The sequence below is a fragment of the Diadema setosum genome, chromosome 21 (genome assembly GCF_964275005.1).
Source record: "Diadema setosum chromosome 21, eeDiaSeto1, whole genome shotgun sequence".
Taxonomy (NCBI): domain Eukaryota; kingdom Metazoa; phylum Echinodermata; class Echinoidea; order Diadematoida; family Diadematidae; genus Diadema; species Diadema setosum.
The window spans coordinates 31,229,439-31,250,074 of NC_092705.1; the positions used below are offsets into that span (position 1 = coordinate 31,229,439).

General features: G+C 37.9%; 1 protein-coding gene across 1 annotated transcript; it reads left to right on the forward strand.

Annotated features, from left to right (window-relative positions):
* The first annotated feature begins 3,409 nt into the window (after nucleotides 1-3,409).
* Nucleotides 3,410-20,240, forward strand: LOC140244191 (organic cation transporter protein-like). Its single transcript, XM_072323824.1, has 11 exons — nucleotides 3,410-3,497; nucleotides 3,655-3,825; nucleotides 6,967-7,218; nucleotides 8,297-8,527; nucleotides 11,816-12,012; nucleotides 13,945-14,226; nucleotides 15,362-15,496; nucleotides 16,397-16,482; nucleotides 17,352-17,472; nucleotides 18,824-18,896; nucleotides 19,588-20,240. The coding sequence occupies exons 2-11, from the start codon at nucleotides 3,706-3,708 to the stop codon at nucleotides 19,801-19,803; spliced, it is 1,713 nt and encodes a 570-aa protein (XP_072179925.1). The 5' UTR covers nucleotides 3,410-3,497; nucleotides 3,655-3,705; the 3' UTR covers nucleotides 19,804-20,240.
* Nucleotides 20,241-20,636: the final 396 nt, after the last annotated feature.

A 20,636-nucleotide genomic window follows, 5' to 3' on the forward strand; every position in this document is an offset into this window, starting at 1 on the left:
TTGTATTAAAAAGTCGATGCAAAATTTGACTAATTATAGCAACAAAGCAGCACGAAAAGTTTGGCATAAAAAGTTTAGCAGCCCACTAAGAGACAGACGGACAAACAGTTACACACAAACAGTTACACACAAGACAAACGAAATAATGAGCATGAGACAAGACTGGGACAGCAAGAAGTCTACTTATAGGGAAGAAAACTGACTTGACGATACGACAGGAAACAAGACTACAGCGCGACGAAGAGGTAACAAAATAGACAGGAGTAAGCAACAGTAAGCAACAGAGACAACGATCCTCGGAGGTTAGAGGAAGAAAGAGAAGAAGAAGAAAAGAAGAATATACAACAAACCCTTCAACTGCGAGGTATAAGTTGAAGAAGATCTTATCATAATCAAAGCTAAGGCAAAAGTAACAATAATGAAAAAAAACGGCAATAAAGATTTTGCGGACGGGAAACAAAATAAGCCTATGAACTAATCTGATTCAGGGGGTCGTCATTATAGGATTGCAAAAGAAAAAACTTCAATCTCCTTTTAAAGGAGTATATAGAGGGAGCAGATTTTATATCGTGGTTCAGGGAATTCCAATAATTAGGTCCAGTGTAAATAAGTGTATTCTTTGCTAGAATCGTTCGAAGAAGTGGTAAATGAAACTCGTTAGAGCGTCGGGTGGGGTAATTATGGAATGATTGATTTTTTTTGGAACATAGAACCAAAGATAGGTGGCAGTAAACTGTTATCATACACAGTGCCGTATATTAATATACGGCACTGATCATACATATACATAAATTGGCCTAAGTTGTATAAAAATAATTCGTTAATTTTTAGTAGCTTATTACAGTTAAACAATACATATTGTATGAATGTATTCATGTATAGGGAGAATATTGGAATTTGAGGCTGCGTCTTTTAATTCTCTTTAAGAATAGTCAAAGTTATACCCTATATGCACAGATTTAGAAGCAGAAAATTCCAAACACTCTGGCCCATGATGTTTCAATGATTTCTGGGCTATGACGATTCTATGATTTTCGAGATAACAATCGGACAATATTGACCGCGTTGGTTATGAATAAACTGCAGAGTTTGCAGTGAAAAAAAGTTTTTTAATCGGCATAAGATTCCCATTGTGTTTTAAATAGATGCGTGGATATTGTTGATATGATCAGTCCAAGTTGAATTAGAGTCAATTGTAATTCCCCCCCCCAAAAAAAAAAAAAAAAAAAATGGGGCTCACTTTAATTGATAGCAATCTATCAATACATGCATCACCAGTCGCGTCAAGGTCTAGTTATCAGTGAAGACCAATCCTAAAGATCTGCTACCATTGGCGACCTTCTGTGCTTTCCCTCGCCATGTCTTTTGTTGGTCATATTAATATCACAGAAACATGCAAGTTATGCTGAGTCGAGAGGAAGGTGCATTCCAAGGTCTTTTGTTAAACATTGCAGTACTTTAGCAATGATTGACAGATGAGGTCATCTCAAGAATATTGGTTTGGAAGGATTTTTTTTTTTGTGTGTGTGTGGGCGTTCCCAAGTAATCTGGAAAAAAAAAATAGAAGAAAAAATCGTCAAAAATATATGGAATGTTTCTAGATATTCGTTTCACCGCAAAAGTGATGTTGAGGGTATCATAAATCAATTAACGTAACTCAACATACATTTGGATTTCAGGGCCCCTTTAATGCAACCAACTGTCATCCAGTGATTACATAGGTTATATAATGGTTGATGACTGGTCTCCGCTGGCCCTGGTCTCAGTCGCGCATCTGTCAAATATCTGGAAGATTATGAATTTCTGTCTTTTGGCTACAACTTTCCATTTGTTTGCGCACAGTGTCTCATTTTGCCTTGTCACATAATAACTTCGTGTCACGAATTGTATATTTTATCTTTCTTTTGTTTTCTTCATTTTTGAGTTCACTGCAATAATTTTGTGCTTATACTTCTGTTCGTTATACTAATGGATTCTATAACCTAAATTGCATTCCCCGATATAGACAGGAACTATTTACGCTTCATCAATCTTGCTGGTCTGGAATGGTTGACTAATCATGTTTTATCTGTTCGTAAATTTTGGAATGTGAGTACTAAATATGCTGCTCTGTGTCTTTGTGTTTTACAATTAAAACCTTTGCAGAGGAAAAAAAAAAAAAAGAAGCAGCGACACCGTTACTATACAACAAGTGGCGAAAAGCCCAGTGCCATAAAGCATGTCAATCAGCCTTCTGTGATTGAGTCATGGTGTGTAAATAGGCAAGACGGGTGTCTATGCATACAAAGAATAAGAAAAACACAGACAATTTCACACATGTTGGGTCCATTGTGATTCGATCCATGTGTCTGGACGTGCAACCACAAAGAAAAAAAATAAAGAGGCCGAAATGCTCCATTAATGATAAATTCAGAGAAAGTTAACAGACTGTTAAAAGTGCACTTTTCTGTCATGTGATTATGCGTACCCTTCTTAAATCTTATTCTACTCTATTCAATTATTTTTCGTGGTAGCTGAGGAATGCAGCAATCAGCTGGTCGAAAGAACTGACATTAAAACTGAAAAAAAAAAACAACTGTGAAGCTACACACAATGCTACTACAGGTGGTGTACACAGCAGATTCGTCACTTTGCTTCGTTGCATCTATTGTCCCTTTACGGGTATTGAAAAGCCCATGCCACTAATGATGTCGTGAACAAGTTCATCAATGCCCAAGGTCTAGACTGCACATGTATTTTGCCAGTAAATCAGAGAGGGAAAAGGAGTCATTATTATTCAGTTTATTCACTCTCGTTTTCAGATTGACAGTGTTTTTTTTTTTCGATGAGCTTCGTTGAGGAAGCTTACTTCCTCTGCGCAAGTTTAAGCACGACAAGACAAGTTTTCTTTACTTCTGTTGCACATAATATATCGTATATGAATAATGCTCATATACGCATACACCATTACAATTTCATATGGCGTGAAAAATCAATAAACGCTACGCTTCATATTAGGCGCCATGATGCTGGTATCACAAAATGCCAGCCGAGCGTTTTACGTCCCGCCCTCTTTGTCATCCTGAACTGCATCGTAAGAACAAAACACTGGAAAATAAAACATAAACAACGTTAAGCTCTTGCCTGTGGCGCCACACACGCTTCCAAGTGTGCGATGGACGTGACCAAATGATCACTGATGATTGCATTGTTTAGTCTGTGATCCTCAGCTGTATTGAAGACTGATGCCGGTATGCCAGGAAAGTGTACGTTTATTCTAAAACGTCTGCGCCTAAAACGTCAGCTAGTTGCGTCACGCGCACCATTTTAGTAAACAAAATGGCCTAGCCGTACACCGTGTACTCGTATCGGAAGGATTGAAGCTGAACTCTTTTACCCCTGTGTACTATCATGATCTGCTGCTTTTGCTTCTCCGCCTGAAGTCTACTATACTCAACCTTTCTTCATTAGCTCGCAGTGGGTATTTTCCCTCATTCTCTGGACGGGCAGTTGGGCACGTAATTACATCCTATCTTCTTCCCGTCTTCAGGTTATCGTATGTGGTGTCATTCTTGTACATTAGTGAAGTCTTCCGTCGTTTGTTTATTTGTTTGTTTGTTGTTTGTTTGTTTGTTTGTTTGTCATGACTTCGCGTTTGTTGTTATTGCTCCACAGTCAAAGACTCTTGGCTTGAGTAACAGCGGGGGGCCAGTGGAGAGGTGACCCATGATGGACTTGGACCAGGTGTTACACCAGCTGAAGGACTGGGGGCGATATCAGACTCTCGCCTTCATCCTTATCACCATCGCGGGTACATGGTTCCCTGCCTGGCAAATCTTCTCGGGGGTAAGTTATTCATAATCTTTTGGCCCAATGGGGCAGTCTCGGTACCATTAGATACCACCTCCTTTCAAAAAAAAAATTGTAAGAAATGCTCTCTGTTGTCCTTAAAGGGATCGTATAGTTTTATTTTGAGACCAGACTTCTGGTTTCTTGCAGTTTTGATGAGTTATTGAGAAACCTCTTATGAAGCATGAAAGAGTATGTCATTCCAAGAGGGATGCAACGTTTATTTTATTAAAATTGGTTTGAAATTGCTGAGATACCCCCAAAAAGAGCAATCCTAACAAAATGTGGGACCCACATTCGTGTAACCATGTTTTTGGATGTCTCAGCCATTCCAAAACTGATTTTCATCTAATAAACTTTGAATTCCTCTTAGAATGGTATGCTCTGTATTATTTCATAAGTGATTTCTTGGTATCTCGCAAAAAGTTAAAAGCCCAATGCTCGTCCCCACCAATACCATACCATCCCTAACAGCCAGTCGGCAGCGTCTGGTCGGTCATCCCTCTGGTGTAAGAATGGTAAGACCGACACTCCCGGCTAAGGTACTCGGCTGGTCAGCTGTGCTGCTAGATAGTTGGAGTTGTGTCGCTGTCATGTATGTATGTATGTGTGTCTGTAATAAAACATGTATGCATAATTATGTTATCATAATACATGTACACAGATAGATGAATTAATTAGGGATAGATAGATACATAGCTGGAAAGACAGGTAGATAGACAGGTAGGTAGATAATGTATATGTTGAAAGTTTACTTTGTCATATAAGACACAATAAATAACACATTTCGTTGGAAAACCGCACATTTATAGTTATAAAGAAATTAGAGTGGATGTATAAATATGCTTTTCTATTAGTTTTCATTGTGGATGCCTAACTATAGGCTGGAGATTACGATTTTGTTATGTATGTCATTCATTTATTTTGTTTCGACTCAAATTTAATTCTTATATTGATTTGATTATAAGATACATGTAATAACTATCAATCTTTACACACACACAAACACACACACATATATGTATATATATATATATATACATTTATGTGTGTGTATATATATAATATGCATACTATTATTATCTGTCATATAATAATGATATACATGTGTGTTTATTATCAACATATTTTCAAAATTCTTCTGCTAACTGAGAATGAATACAAAATTATCAAGGTTTCCCAGCTGTGAGATATTATAACAAAAGTCATTATCACAAAAGTCAGAACGTTTCGGCAGCACAAAACATTATTTATAGATAGCATATGGCGACATGGCGGAAAGCAAATTTATCAAACATGATTAACAAACAAGAGGCACACAATTCTAATAGCAGTAAAATGACAAATACTCCGTTTGGATACCTGCATAATGTTTTAATGAGTGATTAATGTATCCACAGTGAATATAAAAATAGGATGCAATCATGTGCTTCCTTTTAACTTTCCGAGAACAAAATTTCGCACAAGGTCTGAGGGGAGCGAGAAGGAGGATATTCTTGGGTAAACTTTTGGAGGCTACATTAATTATATATTTAGTTAAAAATGAGAAACTTATGCCAAATGGGATTGAGTGAATTGAGCAATATTAAAAGAGCACATCTACCCTAAAGTTAATGAGTTTTTAAAGTGTTGATGCCAACATCTCTTGATAAGAAGACTATTCCAACAATGCGTGATAACAAAAATATGAAGATAATAAAGAGAATTCCACAAAATGTCTTTTTTAAGAATTACATTTACCTTCTGGTTGTTATCAACATGTAAGGGGTATTACACTATACTATTTCCCATGCCTTCTGAAAGAAGTTTAAAGTCAAGTGTTCTTTCACTATGCTAGCAGAAATGTGCAAGGTTATATTGGACAATGACCCAGGAGTTAAGATGGCGTTGTGGATGGCGATACGTGGATTGCCCCTATCTGCATTACGAGGACTGACAATGCAAAGCTAGTCAACTCTCAAAGTAGATCGCTGGCACGTATTGAGTGTGATCTCTTTTGTATCTGATATAGGTTTTATACTCACGATTCACTGTTCACAATTCGCTGTAGTCTGGTAGTTGCGTAAGTATGATACGTGCATGTTTTACTGGACCGTCCTTTGCGATATCTTGTGTAGATCGAGATCTATACCTCAATACAAAGCAATCCTTCAACTACCAAGTACCTGTTACACGTATTTACTCGTAAGTTTCCGCGACTAGCTAGGAAGCTAATTTTGTCTAAGAAGGATCCGTAGGTAGTAGGCGAAACCAACACGGAATAAAGACCGACGAACTGAGGTTAACACTTTTTGGACCATTTTCAAAGTATTCGAACATCCGGAACATGGCAGATGCAAAGCGCGGTCCACACAACAGCGCCCTCTTGTATCATTGGTCCGTTTCCCTCTAACATTGCATTTGTTGAAACTAAGTAGATACAATATTCAGCACTCTGTTGGTCTGATTTAACTTCATTAAATTGAAAATGGAGTGGGATTACACTCTAAAAGTGCAATGTCACTAAATGAAGAGTTTGTTTGCAAAAACCGATAAGTCCATTTTTGAAGATTTTGAAGTACGGTCTCTGTCATAAAGTACAAAAGAATACCTTTTGAATGATATATTGGTCACTACATATAAAGGTACATTTTTGAAGTTATTGTGAAAAGAAGCACAAATTTTCTTATTATTCTCTTTATTTTTCTTGATCTTTAATCGCAAATATCTCCATTTGGCAAATATGGACTTATCGGTTTTTGCAAACAAACTCTTCTAATGTTACAACTGATTAGAGTTAAAAACAACAACAACAACAACCCAGAAATACGCAGCTTTAATGAATTAAAGGTGAAGACAAAACGTATTTGGTAATTTTATTCTATTCCAATATTTTTCCAGACAAGTAGCACCATGAGTTGATGATATGCGCATAATTTTATACACTAATTTTGCTTTTTTGACGTGAATTCAAGAAGGTGAAATCATACTCTGTACACCACAATGTTTCAATCTTGCAGCAAATGTATGTAATGATTTTTTTTTAAATAGATTTAGAGGGTAGGCCTATGATATGTGTCTCCTCCAGCAAGGTAGGCCCAAAGGCCAAGCCGTGCAGCCATGTGATGATTCTTATTGTGCCGTTTTTTTTTACGAAAGGCCTTCCTGCTGGCACAACCAGAATACTACCACTGCAATCCCAACCCGGGCACATCGGCGGTGGAGTCTTGTGTGCTCCGGAACAAGACGGTGGAAGAAGCCGAGAAGTTTGGGGCATCAAACTGTGACACCTGTTTGATGTATGACGTTGACGCTGGTCAGCCAATCACAAACGCGACTCGTGAAGTGGAGTGCCAGAACGGCTGGAGATATTACAAGGACTACCCCGAGGAGTTTACCGTAGTGATGCAGGTAGCATGGGTCTCTCATGAAACACACGTGTAATTCAATGAAACCAGTACAGTATATTGCACATAATCTCTCTTTATGAAATATGCAATACATCCATAAATATCTAATATGGAATGTTTGATTACAATTTTCAAGGCAACTAACCCTAGCATTAGCAAACATACGTCAACGCTATTTCATGATCGGAATTGTTTGTGATATTCTTAAAGACTAACTTGAAGTGATATATTTAGTATAAAACATGACATATGGATAGTTACTTGTGTCGGTATGGACATATTCGAAGTTGCACGTAGTCGCAAAGACGATGAATGATTTTAGCGAACAAAAGGTTCAGGGGGCTAATGATGTTGCACGCACATTCATGTGGAAGCTTGATATGAAATGAAGATAATTTTGAGAATAATGGTCTGGCCAGTAAAACAATTAAATATTCGCAAATATTTTAGAATGCCCGCATCTTGTTCACTGAACGCCATTTCATAAAAAAAAAAAAGATTGCAGCTGGAAAATGACTTGTGTTCTTTTTTTTTTTTTTTTGCAGGTTGTGTGTGACCGATTATAGTGGCAAAATTCGCGAGCGTGGCTACGTTGTATGAGCGGTAATCGTGTGTATTATTTGGGTGTCTGTTTGTCTCTATGATAATTTGGAATATGGTCTTATACACCTGTGACTTGATGATAGCATAGTTTATGGTGTTGTATATTTCGAGCGTGGCCTATTAGTTTTATTCGATCCTGCGTTATTCACATGCATAATGATCAATAATTCATACACTGAGTTGGGTTAGGGTTAGGGTTAACATTGGCATAGAAGTCACCACGTTTCATGAGTTATGTTTTACGATATGACGCTGCTTTGATTTTTGGCGTTTTTGCTATACACTCTTCAGTTGCGATCGGGATATATACCTCAATAAATCAATATCCTATTAGAGATGCAATAAATCAATGACAAACGACATTAACATGATAAATGCCTCACATTTTTGTTAGATTATAGTATTCTCATTTTTGCCCTTATTGTCTCTCTCTCTCTCTCTCTCTCTCTCTCTCTCTTCACCATGTTCATTTCCAGATGGACCTTGTCTGCTCCCGCCATTTGTGGCCGGAAACGGCTCAATCCATTTACTTTGCAGGGGTGTTGGTGGGTGCATTCAGTGCGGGACAGCTCTCTGATATGCTGGGTCGAAAAACTATCTTTATTGTATCCCTCTTGGGAGAAGGCGTGTGTGGACTCATTCTGGCTTTTATGACAAACTATTACGCATTCGTCTGCATCTGGTTCCTCGTCGGGATGTTCGAAAATGTAAGTGCGATGATCAAAATTTCATTCCGTCTTGCGTGTTCATTAGTCTGTTTCCATTTTGATGTTGTTCTATAGTAGGACCCTACTGACAAGGTGATAGACAAGAACGCACAAACAAACCAGCACAACTACTGTACACGCAAATACAAGAGCGCGCATGCGTTCAACGAGTACAAGCTCAATCTCATTATTTACACGAATTGATGAAGTAAACCAAATTGCCTGTTTTTTTACTTGTTCTACGAATAAATTAAGGAGGAGAAAATATATTCACACCAAGTCTAAAGAATTTCACGTATAAAACAGTTTTTAATCAAATTGATCTTCTTTTCTGTTCCGGCCATATTACAAAACCAAATTAATTACCCCCTAAGTTATCTGAACAATGTTTAAAAAATCAATTTTTCTCTGATTTGATCATTTTATAATCTTTTCACCCATTTGCCTACTACTACTGTTGCTGTTGTTGTTGTTGCTGCTGCTGCTGCTACTACTACTACTACTACTACTACAACTGTACTATACTTCTACTGCTACTACTACAAAATGTACTACTACATACTGCTACTACTACTACTACTACTACTACTACTACTACTACTACTACTACTACTACTACTCGGTTTGTTGCCGCTGCTACTACTAGCACTACTTCTGCTACTGCCACGAGTATTACATGAGTACTACTGATTGTGGTTTGTTTGTTTTTTTTCGCTGCCTTTTTGAATACATACAGTGTAGCTGCGTAAACATTGTCATGTTATCGAATCACTGGCTTGATGCCAAATGCAATCATTCTGTCAATCTCTTTTCTCTGTTTTGAACACCAAGAATCGACAGCTTGAAAGCGATGAGGCGAATTTCTTTATTATATGGCAAAATTCTATGGATTTGAGGGCAGACAATTCATTCTTTTATTTGATCTGCCATACCAGCATCATCATGAATGGGTGTTTTGTTTTAACCGTCGCCGAATGCCACTAAGTTTTATTATTTTCTTGTTTGTCTGGTGAGTGTTTGTGTATCCTCCCTCCAAGCGGATGATGATGAAGGATTCGATGGTACCCGCACAGAAATGGCAGGAAGAAAGATAAAGAGATAAACATGATAGAAAATAATATAGGAAATAGTAAAAGAGTATGATATTGATGATAATGATGATGATAAACAAACAAAGCTCATTGCTTTTAGGTTTTTGTTGCTTGTTTGTTGATTTTTTGGCAGACGTGACAAAGACATTATTTGCCTGCATTAGGCTAGGTCACCTTAAAGATATTCCTGTAACAAAGCTAAAAAAAAGAAGAAAAAACGAGACATCAACCAATCATAAATTGGCACTATTGTCTGGTGCTTATGGCGGCCCGCGGTGGCGTAAGATCAACAAGCATGACTCGCTGAAAAAAAAAAAAATGGGTCAGTTTTATGCGCATTAAAGTCAAGGATTGTGGATATTTTAGATATTTTTCGTTTCTTTTTATCTCCTACTTGGTTCTTACTCATTCCACGTAGGTAAGGCCGATGAAACATGACGCCGTAATGATTATCTGTGACACCATTATACCCTGTTAACTTTATTAGACTATAGTTTACATGAAAAGACAGTCTTTCGTGGTCGGAATATATATAAAAAAGAGAGTTGGAGTGGTAAAGTTATGAAGAGCATACTGACATTAGTAAGCTAGCGTTTTTTGTATCATTATTACCAGTAAGATTTGTCGGTGTAAAATAGAAAAGAAATAATCACAATTGACCAAATATATTTCCTCCGCTATATCTCTCCTCGCCTTTCTTTCCTAACTATTGTTATCAGTATCATTTGATAGTAGAAGGGAAAGTATCATTATTATCATTGTAACCACTCGAATCATTTCATTTTTTTTTAATTATTCTGCCTTACCATTCACCAAGACTTACTCCATGTAGAAAGTTTTCTTTTCAAGAAACCTTAAACCACTGCCAAGACGCATTGGCACAAACTACATTGACATAACGTTTAGTCATTAGTGGTACTGCTTTGAGACCAGACGCTTGCATTAAACACGTCCGAAGGTCAGTACAGTTTGACTAGTGACTAGCCTGACTTAATGTTTGCGAACTTTGCAAACTAAAGCTACCACAGACAAGCGAGAAAACTTTACGGAAGCATACGGTCGTATATAGCTTAAACCCACCACGCCCACATGTTTGTTCTTTAATCCAACCACAGCGCAGGGACAAACAGGCGTTCAAGTATGGAGAGCGCCGTTGGAAGAAATGCCGGTTATAGGTTAAAAAAAAAAAGAAGATATATGTGTAAAATCATCACTACCATCATAAAGCCGCTGCTTTCATTGGACTCGTATACTACTTTTCTTTTTTGTGTTAGTTTGGTTGTTGTTCTCGGTTAGGTTTTCAGCGGCAGGTTAATTCTATTACAATGACGAATACTAAAGCTTTGTTAAAATGGCAGAAAATGCAACCATGACTTCTCATGAAAATTGCACATACTGTGTTGCACATTTTTTTTTCATTTTGCGTTGTATATAATAAAACGTACCCTAAATACAGCTCTACCGACGATTTTTTTTTCTTTTTTTTTTTTTGTTAAGAAACAGGTGCACATTACGTGTTCGAGGTGGTAGTAGCAGTATAAGAAGTATTTGTTGTAGTTCTTGTGTGGTGATGATAATGAGTGTGTATGCCGAGTAAAATGACTGCATTAACCTTTAGGGAACGGATAGTGAAAACACCAAGGCCAAAATGGCTGGCTGAAGGAGCGGAGAAAAGCGAAGGAAAAGAGTTGCGTTTATTCCATTGAACAATACAAGCTGTAACTCTCAGGGGAATCGTTCATGATACTTCTGTGATAAACTATGTATTTTCCATTTTCAGTTCAGTTCAATTCAATTTAGTTCATTTAATTCAAGTTCTTCATGAATTGTCAGGGGGAGCTTTATCTTCATCTAGCGTTTGTAATGATATATGGCATCGCCACATACAGTTTATTAACACATGAATTTGATTCATGGAGTAACGTTTTGAAGAAAGAATGCGACTATTGGCAAAAACACACAAGAAAATGTCAACTGTAATACTATGACGATCAAATACACATTCATAATGAAAATGGATGTTTTCTTAACGCACGAGTTTAGAACTGTTATAAGGGTTATTTGTAGTTGTTTTCTAACTGTTAGAATCGGATTTTGTAGCATCTGTCAGTTTCTTAGTTTCTTTTTATTTTCGTACCGCCTAATAAGTAGGTTCATCAATTATTGGAGTTTATGATCATTGTCGCCATGGCAACAGGGCATCAACATCGTGGAGTACGTGCTGGTGATGGAGATGTTCGCCGCCGACAAACGGACACTGGCGGGCTGCATCAACAACATCTCGTGGGGACTGGGCGTGACGCTCCTTGGTCCTATCGCCTGGCTTCTCAAGGACTGGAGGTGGATGCAGATCGCCATCTCAGTGCCGTGCTTCGTTGGTGTCATCTACGTCTGGTAAGACGGGAGAAAATTCCTACAACCTTCCCCCGGAGAATGAGATGATACAAAAATTACTCTCTTTTCACTGTTTACTGAAAAGCCGGGATAAAGATCATTTCTATTTTTTCGAACAGGAGAACAGATAGATTTAAGTCTATCTTGATTTATTCATTTATGGATTTATTTACTGTTTGGGCTATAAGGACTGCATCATCAGCAGTTCCTTCACACATACGTCATCAACTTTCGGTTTGGCAGATAGTCGGCGCAAGTTGAATAAGTTGTCCTCTTTCCCGGTACGCGGTCATTATACCTTTAATGGTTGGTCATTTTTTGGTTGCCGCTAAACATCGCGGCCGTCAGGTGGAGAACAACGACGATTGGCGGTAGGGTGCAGCCTTGCCCCTCTCCATTGGACACTGGAAACGTGTCGGAGAGTTATCGGCCAATCATGACGTGAGCTACCCTTTCATCCTGGAAGAGTTTAACGACATTCGTGAAACTCTCAGGGTAACCATGGCAACAACACTACCCAAGACATTTTCACGTCAAGTCATCACAAACAGTGCCAACGGCTTTGCAGGAGTCGGTAATGGAATGAAGAGCCTTAAGTACATCATTCTAAAATTCGAATTCCATGGGATTACAATTTTTGCAGAGCTGTGAAAATCAGCCCAGTCGTTCTTACGTCAGTATTATCGATAATGAGTGACATTATTAATGATTATAATGTCAGAAATGATGATAGTGCTATTCACAACAATTATAATATAGAGAAAGTCGTGAAAATTGTAGAGTTCTCTTCGCCAACAGAAGAGTTCTCTTCGACAACAACGAGCACACATAACCTTGAATGGTCTGTCTAAGACCCGCAGGATTGTCGTTCTATAGGAGGGTAAGATGCCTCTGCTGAACCAGTTTGAAAGGAAAAGGGCAGGTATCTCTCACGAGAGTTTTTGCACGTGTCGCCTCAAGGCGCTGCACGTACAACACGTCAGCGGCCTGTATACCAGTTCCACCCCGGATGTCTCTGCGGAGGCAGAGATGACTGTCTGATGATGTCTATGATCTGATGTCACGTCTCTTTGTCTCAAGGACTAATATTAACCTGAGTTGCATATCTGTTACTCTCACCCTCTTTAGGTTACTTTCCAGAGCGTAACTCCGAGAAGAAATCCTTATTTCCGTATGTTGGGATTGTGTTTTCTGTGTGTTTTTCATTCCTCTTGGGCAAGACATCCTCAGTATTTGTTTTTCAGTGAGTGGTAATCAATGATGAGCGAATGGCAATTAGCTTTTAGCATGACTTCCGATCTGTCTTGTCTTAGCTTGATGTCAGTCTTGGCTTTGGTAACGAGGAAAAAAAAAAGACCTAATGGTCCGAATTCACGAAGGTGATACAAATGAAACCATGGTTTAAACCATGGACAAAAACCATGGAGCGCCAAGTGTCGCATGGAATATTTCGTTTCGAGATTGGTCATTTCGTCGACAAAAGGACCTTTTTATTAACGAAATTATCATTTCGTGGACGAAATGTTCATTTAGTTACAAAATGTTGTCATTTCGTTACAAAATTATCATTTTATCGACGAAGTGACTGATTTCGTAATGAAATACTCCATGCGACACTTGGCGCTCCATGGTTTTTGTCGATGGTTTAAACCATGGTTTCATTTGTACCACCTTCGTCAATTCGGGCAAATATGTTTACTGACGAGCCTTAAACACACAGTTTTCTTCTTGTCTAATCATAATGGTTATAACAGTCATAGTTTGTGTAGTGATAATGTTAATAATTAAATTGACTCTGATACCTGTCAATCATTACAGTTTACCAAGTGAACACATAATAATTATTGTTATGTAGATATGAGTTGCTTAGTGTAACAATGAATAAATGAGATGTCGGATAGAAAAATCATTATCACGGTATCGTCTTCCCAGGCTCATTGTGGAGTCGGTAAGATGGCTGGTGTCCCGAGGCCGCCACGGGGATGCCAAGAAGGTCGTAGAGAAGATAGCCAAATTCAACAAGGTTCCCGTACCGCCCTTTTCGGTCCGGCCTAGAGAGCTGCAGTGTGATATCATGGAGAACGGAGACTCGGAGAAAGTCATCAGTGAGATCATGATGAGCCAAAAGTCTCCGGCCACGCCCAGCCCAACGTTCCTCAGCATCTTCTCGAAACGGCGACTCCTACTCAACGCGATTAACATGTTCTACCAGTGGTAATTATGGTTGCTATTCAATGTGGATGATCCTCCCGATGAGCCAAGTTCCCCTCCTTCACCCCCCCCCCAAAAAAAAAGAACATGAGATGGATAATAGGTTACTTGATTAGATTCCAATCATTAAGAGGACATTGGTTTGAAATTACCCTTTCTCAAACAACTGAAGTTGATACTGTTATTTGTGAGATTTATTTTTCTCTTTCTTTTCTCGCTGGAAAATAAAAGATGAATTAAACTTAATCTTAGCATTGACTGAAGACAAATAGTGCAAGGAACCCAACATTACCGCACTAGAAATAAAGCAGTGATATTTATTCTAAAGGATGTAACAACAATTACGATATCATGATTCTTTAAGTTATAGCCATTATGCAAAAGAAATATGGGCCTCTGTGTTCATAATGAAAATGCAGTAAAATCATCCTACATACATGAAAGCAAGGTCTCCAGGTCCTGTTGTCCTACTCATAGTAAAAGAAAACTTTCAAATTTTGACATTTTCGTCTATGGAATGACTCTGAATCTCGCACTGTTTTGTATTAACATACATACTCGACATACATTGTTTTGTATGAAAATTCTATAGTGGAAATTTCATTTCGTTTCAGTATATTTTCATACTTGTATTTCTCAATGAAAAATACATCAAATATAACGAAATAGAATGATGTGTGATAGCCAATAGTCATAATATAATATGACAAACGTTTAGAACATGGTGGTCAATTTATGACCACCAAGTAACAATGCTAGAGAAATACGTTGGAACCTATTGAAAAACAGGCTTTGTAAGCGTAGGTCCCAGTATAAAACGAGCGTGGAGGTCACGATAAGTAGCATAGATAAACTTACTTTCAAAAAGACAACTATACTTTTGGATAATGCAAAATCCTTCAATTTTGATTTTTTTTTTTTATAAAAATGCTGCAAACTCAACATCCGCTTAACTGGGTTAATTGCAGAAGATAAAATGTTTTTTGAACATTTAATATCTCTTCAATGTTTATGATTTGAAATAAAATAGAAACACACACAAATAACAAAATGTCATACTTACTAAGAACAAACAGAGTATAAACTTCGTTATCTGGGCGTGCTTTAATTCCCACTGCACTTTTTTTTTTCACTAAAGGTTAATGTGCAGTCTGGTGTACTACGGCCTGTCACTCTACAGCAGCAGCCTTGCTGGTGATAAATACCTCAATTTCTTTCTCCTTGGGCTTGTCGAGATTCCTGCGTACGCCATCATTACCTTTACTCTTGCCAGGTAACCGTCATACACACATACGCACATTATGTATAATAATTATGTGTGTCTGTGTTCAATAACCTGATACCAAGAGATCTTTGAATTCCTTAGTAGACTGGAACAAGCTACTAGAAATCGAAATAGCCGATATAATATCTTTGTTGATCTTAGAAAGAATAACCTATTGAATACAGGAGTGCAGCTATTTGGCTTTGAATTCATGCTCAACCCCTAAACAGAGCAAAAAAAAAAAAAAAATGGTACATGTTTCAATGATATTGAACGCAATCGAGCAATCATCAATGTATCGACGCATGGTATTGGTGCCTCCAAACAGCTCATATGGTTTGGCATTGTACACTTTCATACATCTTTTTCTTTTCTTTTTTAAAATCTATTTACCTTTTTATAACCATCTATCCATTCATTCATTTACATCAAATCAACACAATGTACAGTATATTTTTCTTAGACAAGAGTAACGTCGACGTTAATTCTTTTACCAAAAGTTGTCTGTCGGGTTATTTTTTTTTTCTTACCCATTGCCCTGGTTCAAAAATGTTTGCCTTTTCATTTTTTTTTTTTATTTCCTGACGAGGACCTTAAAATTAAAATCCGATGCCATTCAGCAGTGGAATACATTCCAGGTGGAGAATTAGGATTTGACGTCTTTTACTGACAAAAAAAAAAAAGTTTCTCCACCAAAATCCATAGTTTTCAACACTATTCTTCTTTTTTTTTAAACCATAATCACGATAATCTACCATCTTATTGTATGGCAACCATTGACTAAATGCACAGATCGCTCTGTAACCTCGCTAGCATTGTCAAGATTACATTATTTCTGCCGCGCTTTAATTAACGGTGTTCATAAAACTTTATTATCGCTCTTGTTGCTTGGACACCATTATCTTTTAGATGGGGACGGAGATCAACCTTGATTGTTGCAAACATCATAGCCGCTGTAGCCTGCATCATTACGGCTTATCTCCCATCGGAATCAGGTATTCAGGTCACCACAGACAATGCCCAACTGGTCAATGAGGGCGTCTTGAGATTTAACCAAAAGTCAACATGGTATAAGAGAGTCCGTAGTTCCAATAGATACTGTGTGGAATCATCAAGTCAAATAATATTAGTTGATTGGATTTTCATAAAAGACTGGCACTTTGACGTAAATTTGCCAATCATTCTCATGAGAAAGCGCGCGACCAATAATACTGAAAATCTGACTTTTGAGCTTCTGTATTACAAAATTCATTGTGTCGAATAAAACTGATCAAAATTTGAACATCCACTGTATTTTCTCGACTTTGATAAAGAAAAGAGACATATGCCTAAAGTTTCGCAGAGCTGCCTCACAGTCTGATAAATGACACTTGATTACACATAGGTAAAACAATGTATGAATTTTGTCTGGAAAAGTCTGTGAAATGTTGCAAGATCTACAAAACGCTTTTGATGTTTACATTGATTTTCATTTTAAAAACATCTTGAACAATGTAATGGAACATTAAAGATGCGTATTTAGTCTTATATGCGAATTTTCGGTACCAAAAACTTCGTCGTAAAGTAGGCCCCAATTGACTTTTTTTTTCGTTATGTTTATAGGACACAGTGTTATCGGCTATAAGATAATGTGATGTACAAGTCACGGTCATTAAAAAGTGAAGGGCAAGAAGAAGAAAAAAGAAGAACACGAAAGAAAACTAAGAGAAAGAAGAAGAAAAAAGGAGACGAACAGAAAATGAGGAAAAAGAAGAAGAAGAAGAAGAAGAAGAAGAAGAAGAAGAAGAAGAAGAAAAAGATGAAAAAAGAAGAAGAAGAAGAAGAAAATCAATTATAATTTCTGAACACACCTTTGGTTCCACAGAGGACGGGACGAATATCGATCTCGTCATCGTGACCTTTGCCATGCTGGGTAAACTCGGTATCACGTGCAGCTTTGGTACCATCTTTGTCTACGGAACAGAGATCTTCCCAACGTCTGTCAGGTAAATCAACAACAACATCAGCCCCACCACCACCACCAACAACAACAACACGACCAACACCACCACCACCAACAACAACAACAACACCAATAACAGTACTACCACCACCAACAAGAGCAACACCGCACCATCAATAACGACAGCAACACCTCGAACAACAACAACACAAACACCAGCAACACCACCACCAAAACAACACCACCAACAACAGCAACACCATCAACAACAGAGGTGCAACACCATCAACAACATCAACAGCAACAACAACACTACCACCAATAACAACAGCGACACCACCGCCACTAGTAACAGTAGCAGCAACACCACCACTAACAACAACAGCAACAACAACAACAACAACTACATGTAACAGTAGCAGCAATAAAAACAGCAATCACATAGCTCACTAATGTCGTTGATAGATGATTATGTTGTCTGCGTTCTTGTATGTCCTGGCTAATGAAGGTATGAATGAATGGGAAAGACTGTATGCTATTTGTAAAGTGGCATCCATCATGCTCAAGCGGACTCTTATTATGTACAATGATGTTTTGGGTTTCTTTTGAATAATTTGTACTTCAAACAAAGGGACTGTGTACAGTCGCTTTAGTCAAATCGGACATAGATGTTCATAATTATGGAAGATATACACCTGTCTGGAACATGAATGTAGTCATAGCTATTTCCTTTTAAAAATGACATCATTTCATAGAATATTGTGTGTCAATGTTCGAATTGACTTTAATGAATGGGAGAAAATCATGTTAACAGGATGATAAAAGCCGCATAAAAGTTTAACAAAATAATAAGAAAGTCGGGAAATTTAAAAGTTTTCACCGACCATTCTTGCTGATAATACTGATCGCAGTCAAACGATTAAAAAAATGAGATTGTTGCCATCACCTCACAACTCTACCACTGGATCTTACACGAACGTTTTTCAAAATGAGTTGTGTTTTTTTTTTTCAGCGATGAGGGTAACACTACCTATTTACCTCTACAACTCATCATTGCAGACATAAAAATCTTTTGATGCAAAGATTACAATTTACAATACTTCATTACATAAAAAAGGGGTTAGGGCGTGTAAGCAACACTGTTCTACTCGTCATCTTCCAGTAACCTGGGCCATGTTTTATAAAAGTAGAGATCAAACATAAGTCAGAAAATCAAACACAAGTCTCCGAATACTCAATTCTAATTGGCTGATACCGGACTACGATTTGATTACGTCTTTGAACAGGCCCCTGGACAGTTCACGATGACAATGTAATCGTAAGTGGGTAGATTACTCAATGAAAGTGACCAATCAAATTGATTTATTTGTTTCTTTCTCTCCGTTGTTTGACAGGAATGTTGGGTTTGGTCTTTGTTCGTTTTGGTCTCGCATCGGAGGGATAGTGGCTCCTTTCGTCAACTATCTGGTGAGTCGACAATCTATCTGACTTGTAGCTGCTTCTTGAGTGCAGGTTTGAAGCAAATTTATTCACCACATGTTGGGTTTGGGCTGACCAAGAGTTAAGAATTCTAGGATAGTTTGATCATTTTGAAAAAGCAGAATCGTCATCTTTTTTCCCCGTCTGTAGATATGCATACTCGTGTGTAGTGTAGTGTTACGTGTGTGTGTGCGTGTGCGTGCGTGCATGTCGGTCTTTATAGTGTTTTTCGTTTTGCTTTCAATGTATACTTGCAAAGGATAATGGAAAGAAAACAAACCTTTTCCGTACGTGAGTATGAAATGAAGCAAAGCCTTTTTTTCTGATGCTCTGGCTCTCATTAGGCCTACTCAAGGATCCTGGCGTGTTAGAATCATTGAGAAAATTCATTCACAACATTAAGATACGGTTAATAGGAATATTTGAACAATGTTGTAGATGTGTACGGAGATTACGTAGAGTTATTGGAGATTATGATGTGTGTTTTTTTTAATGTATTCTTAATCTATTCCAAACGATTTAATAAAAGTGGTACGTGTGCAGACCCTTGCAAACGTACCACATTGATTTATGCATGTTTCATTGTCCATGAATACTGCCTGCATATCCAAGTACGCAGAGAGAGAGAGAGAGATAATATGTTCATATATTTGATATGTTCGTTGCCTGTTTACCCCAGAGCGACATCTACGGCCCCGCCCCACTGCTCATCTTTGGTGTGACGTCATTCGTGGGAGGAGCCACGGCGTTCTTTCTGCCCGAAACCCTCAACAGACCTCTCCCCGAAACGCTGAAAGAGGGCGACAAATTGCATAAGGCTAAGCCGACACAATCGGCGCGTCCCCCAGCGTACACACCCGGTGCTGGCGGGGAGCAAATGGCGACCGCCACGTAAAAGTTGGCATGTAAATAATGATAACTTGAATCAAATAGTGTACACACGCAGAGGACATTTACATGAAGCCGAACAGAAAAGAGAGAGTTTAAAAATCTTTCCAAGGTATATTGTATCATTTCCACTGCTCTACTCGGGGATGAATATGCATCCATCCACAAGGAAAAAAAAAATAAAGTTCTGAATGACATATTTACACAAACTTTTTGATTTCATTACTCGTTTATTGACTTATTGTCCGTAAAAAGGTATACTTTTTGAAATTGTTAGCAGTAAACTGAAAAGTTACGGGAATTGAAACGTCTTTCTGATGATCTAGAGAGAAATAAATTGTCTCTAGGCAAGAGTAATATTGGTTCAGGAAGACTGACCGATACATTTATTGTAGCAATAGAGTTACAAACGTAGATGAAGTGTAAAAAAAAAAGAAGAAGAAGAAAGAAAGAAAGAAACATTTCGTGCAATGAAGTGTTTACTGTAGAGTTTGAACAGTGGTCTGTATTAATGTCTCTATGTATCTCTTTTCTTCCTAATGTACATCAGATTTATCGCATATGATTTGTCATAATTGTGTATTCAACTCCCCCCAGTGTGAAAGCGATTGTAGTGGCTAAGTTAACCCCCGAAATATGCTTTCTAAGATATTCTATTATGTATTTGCGCGTATAAAAGTATGACTGTGTGTGTGTGTGTGTGTGTGTGTGTGTGTGTGTGTGTGTGTTTGTATGTTGCACAAAGTAAAGGAGAGATGGTAATTTCATTGCATTATCACTTCTATTTTGTTGAAAACATGTCAAAGTTCCAAAATCCAATATTCATGGAATTTCCAGATT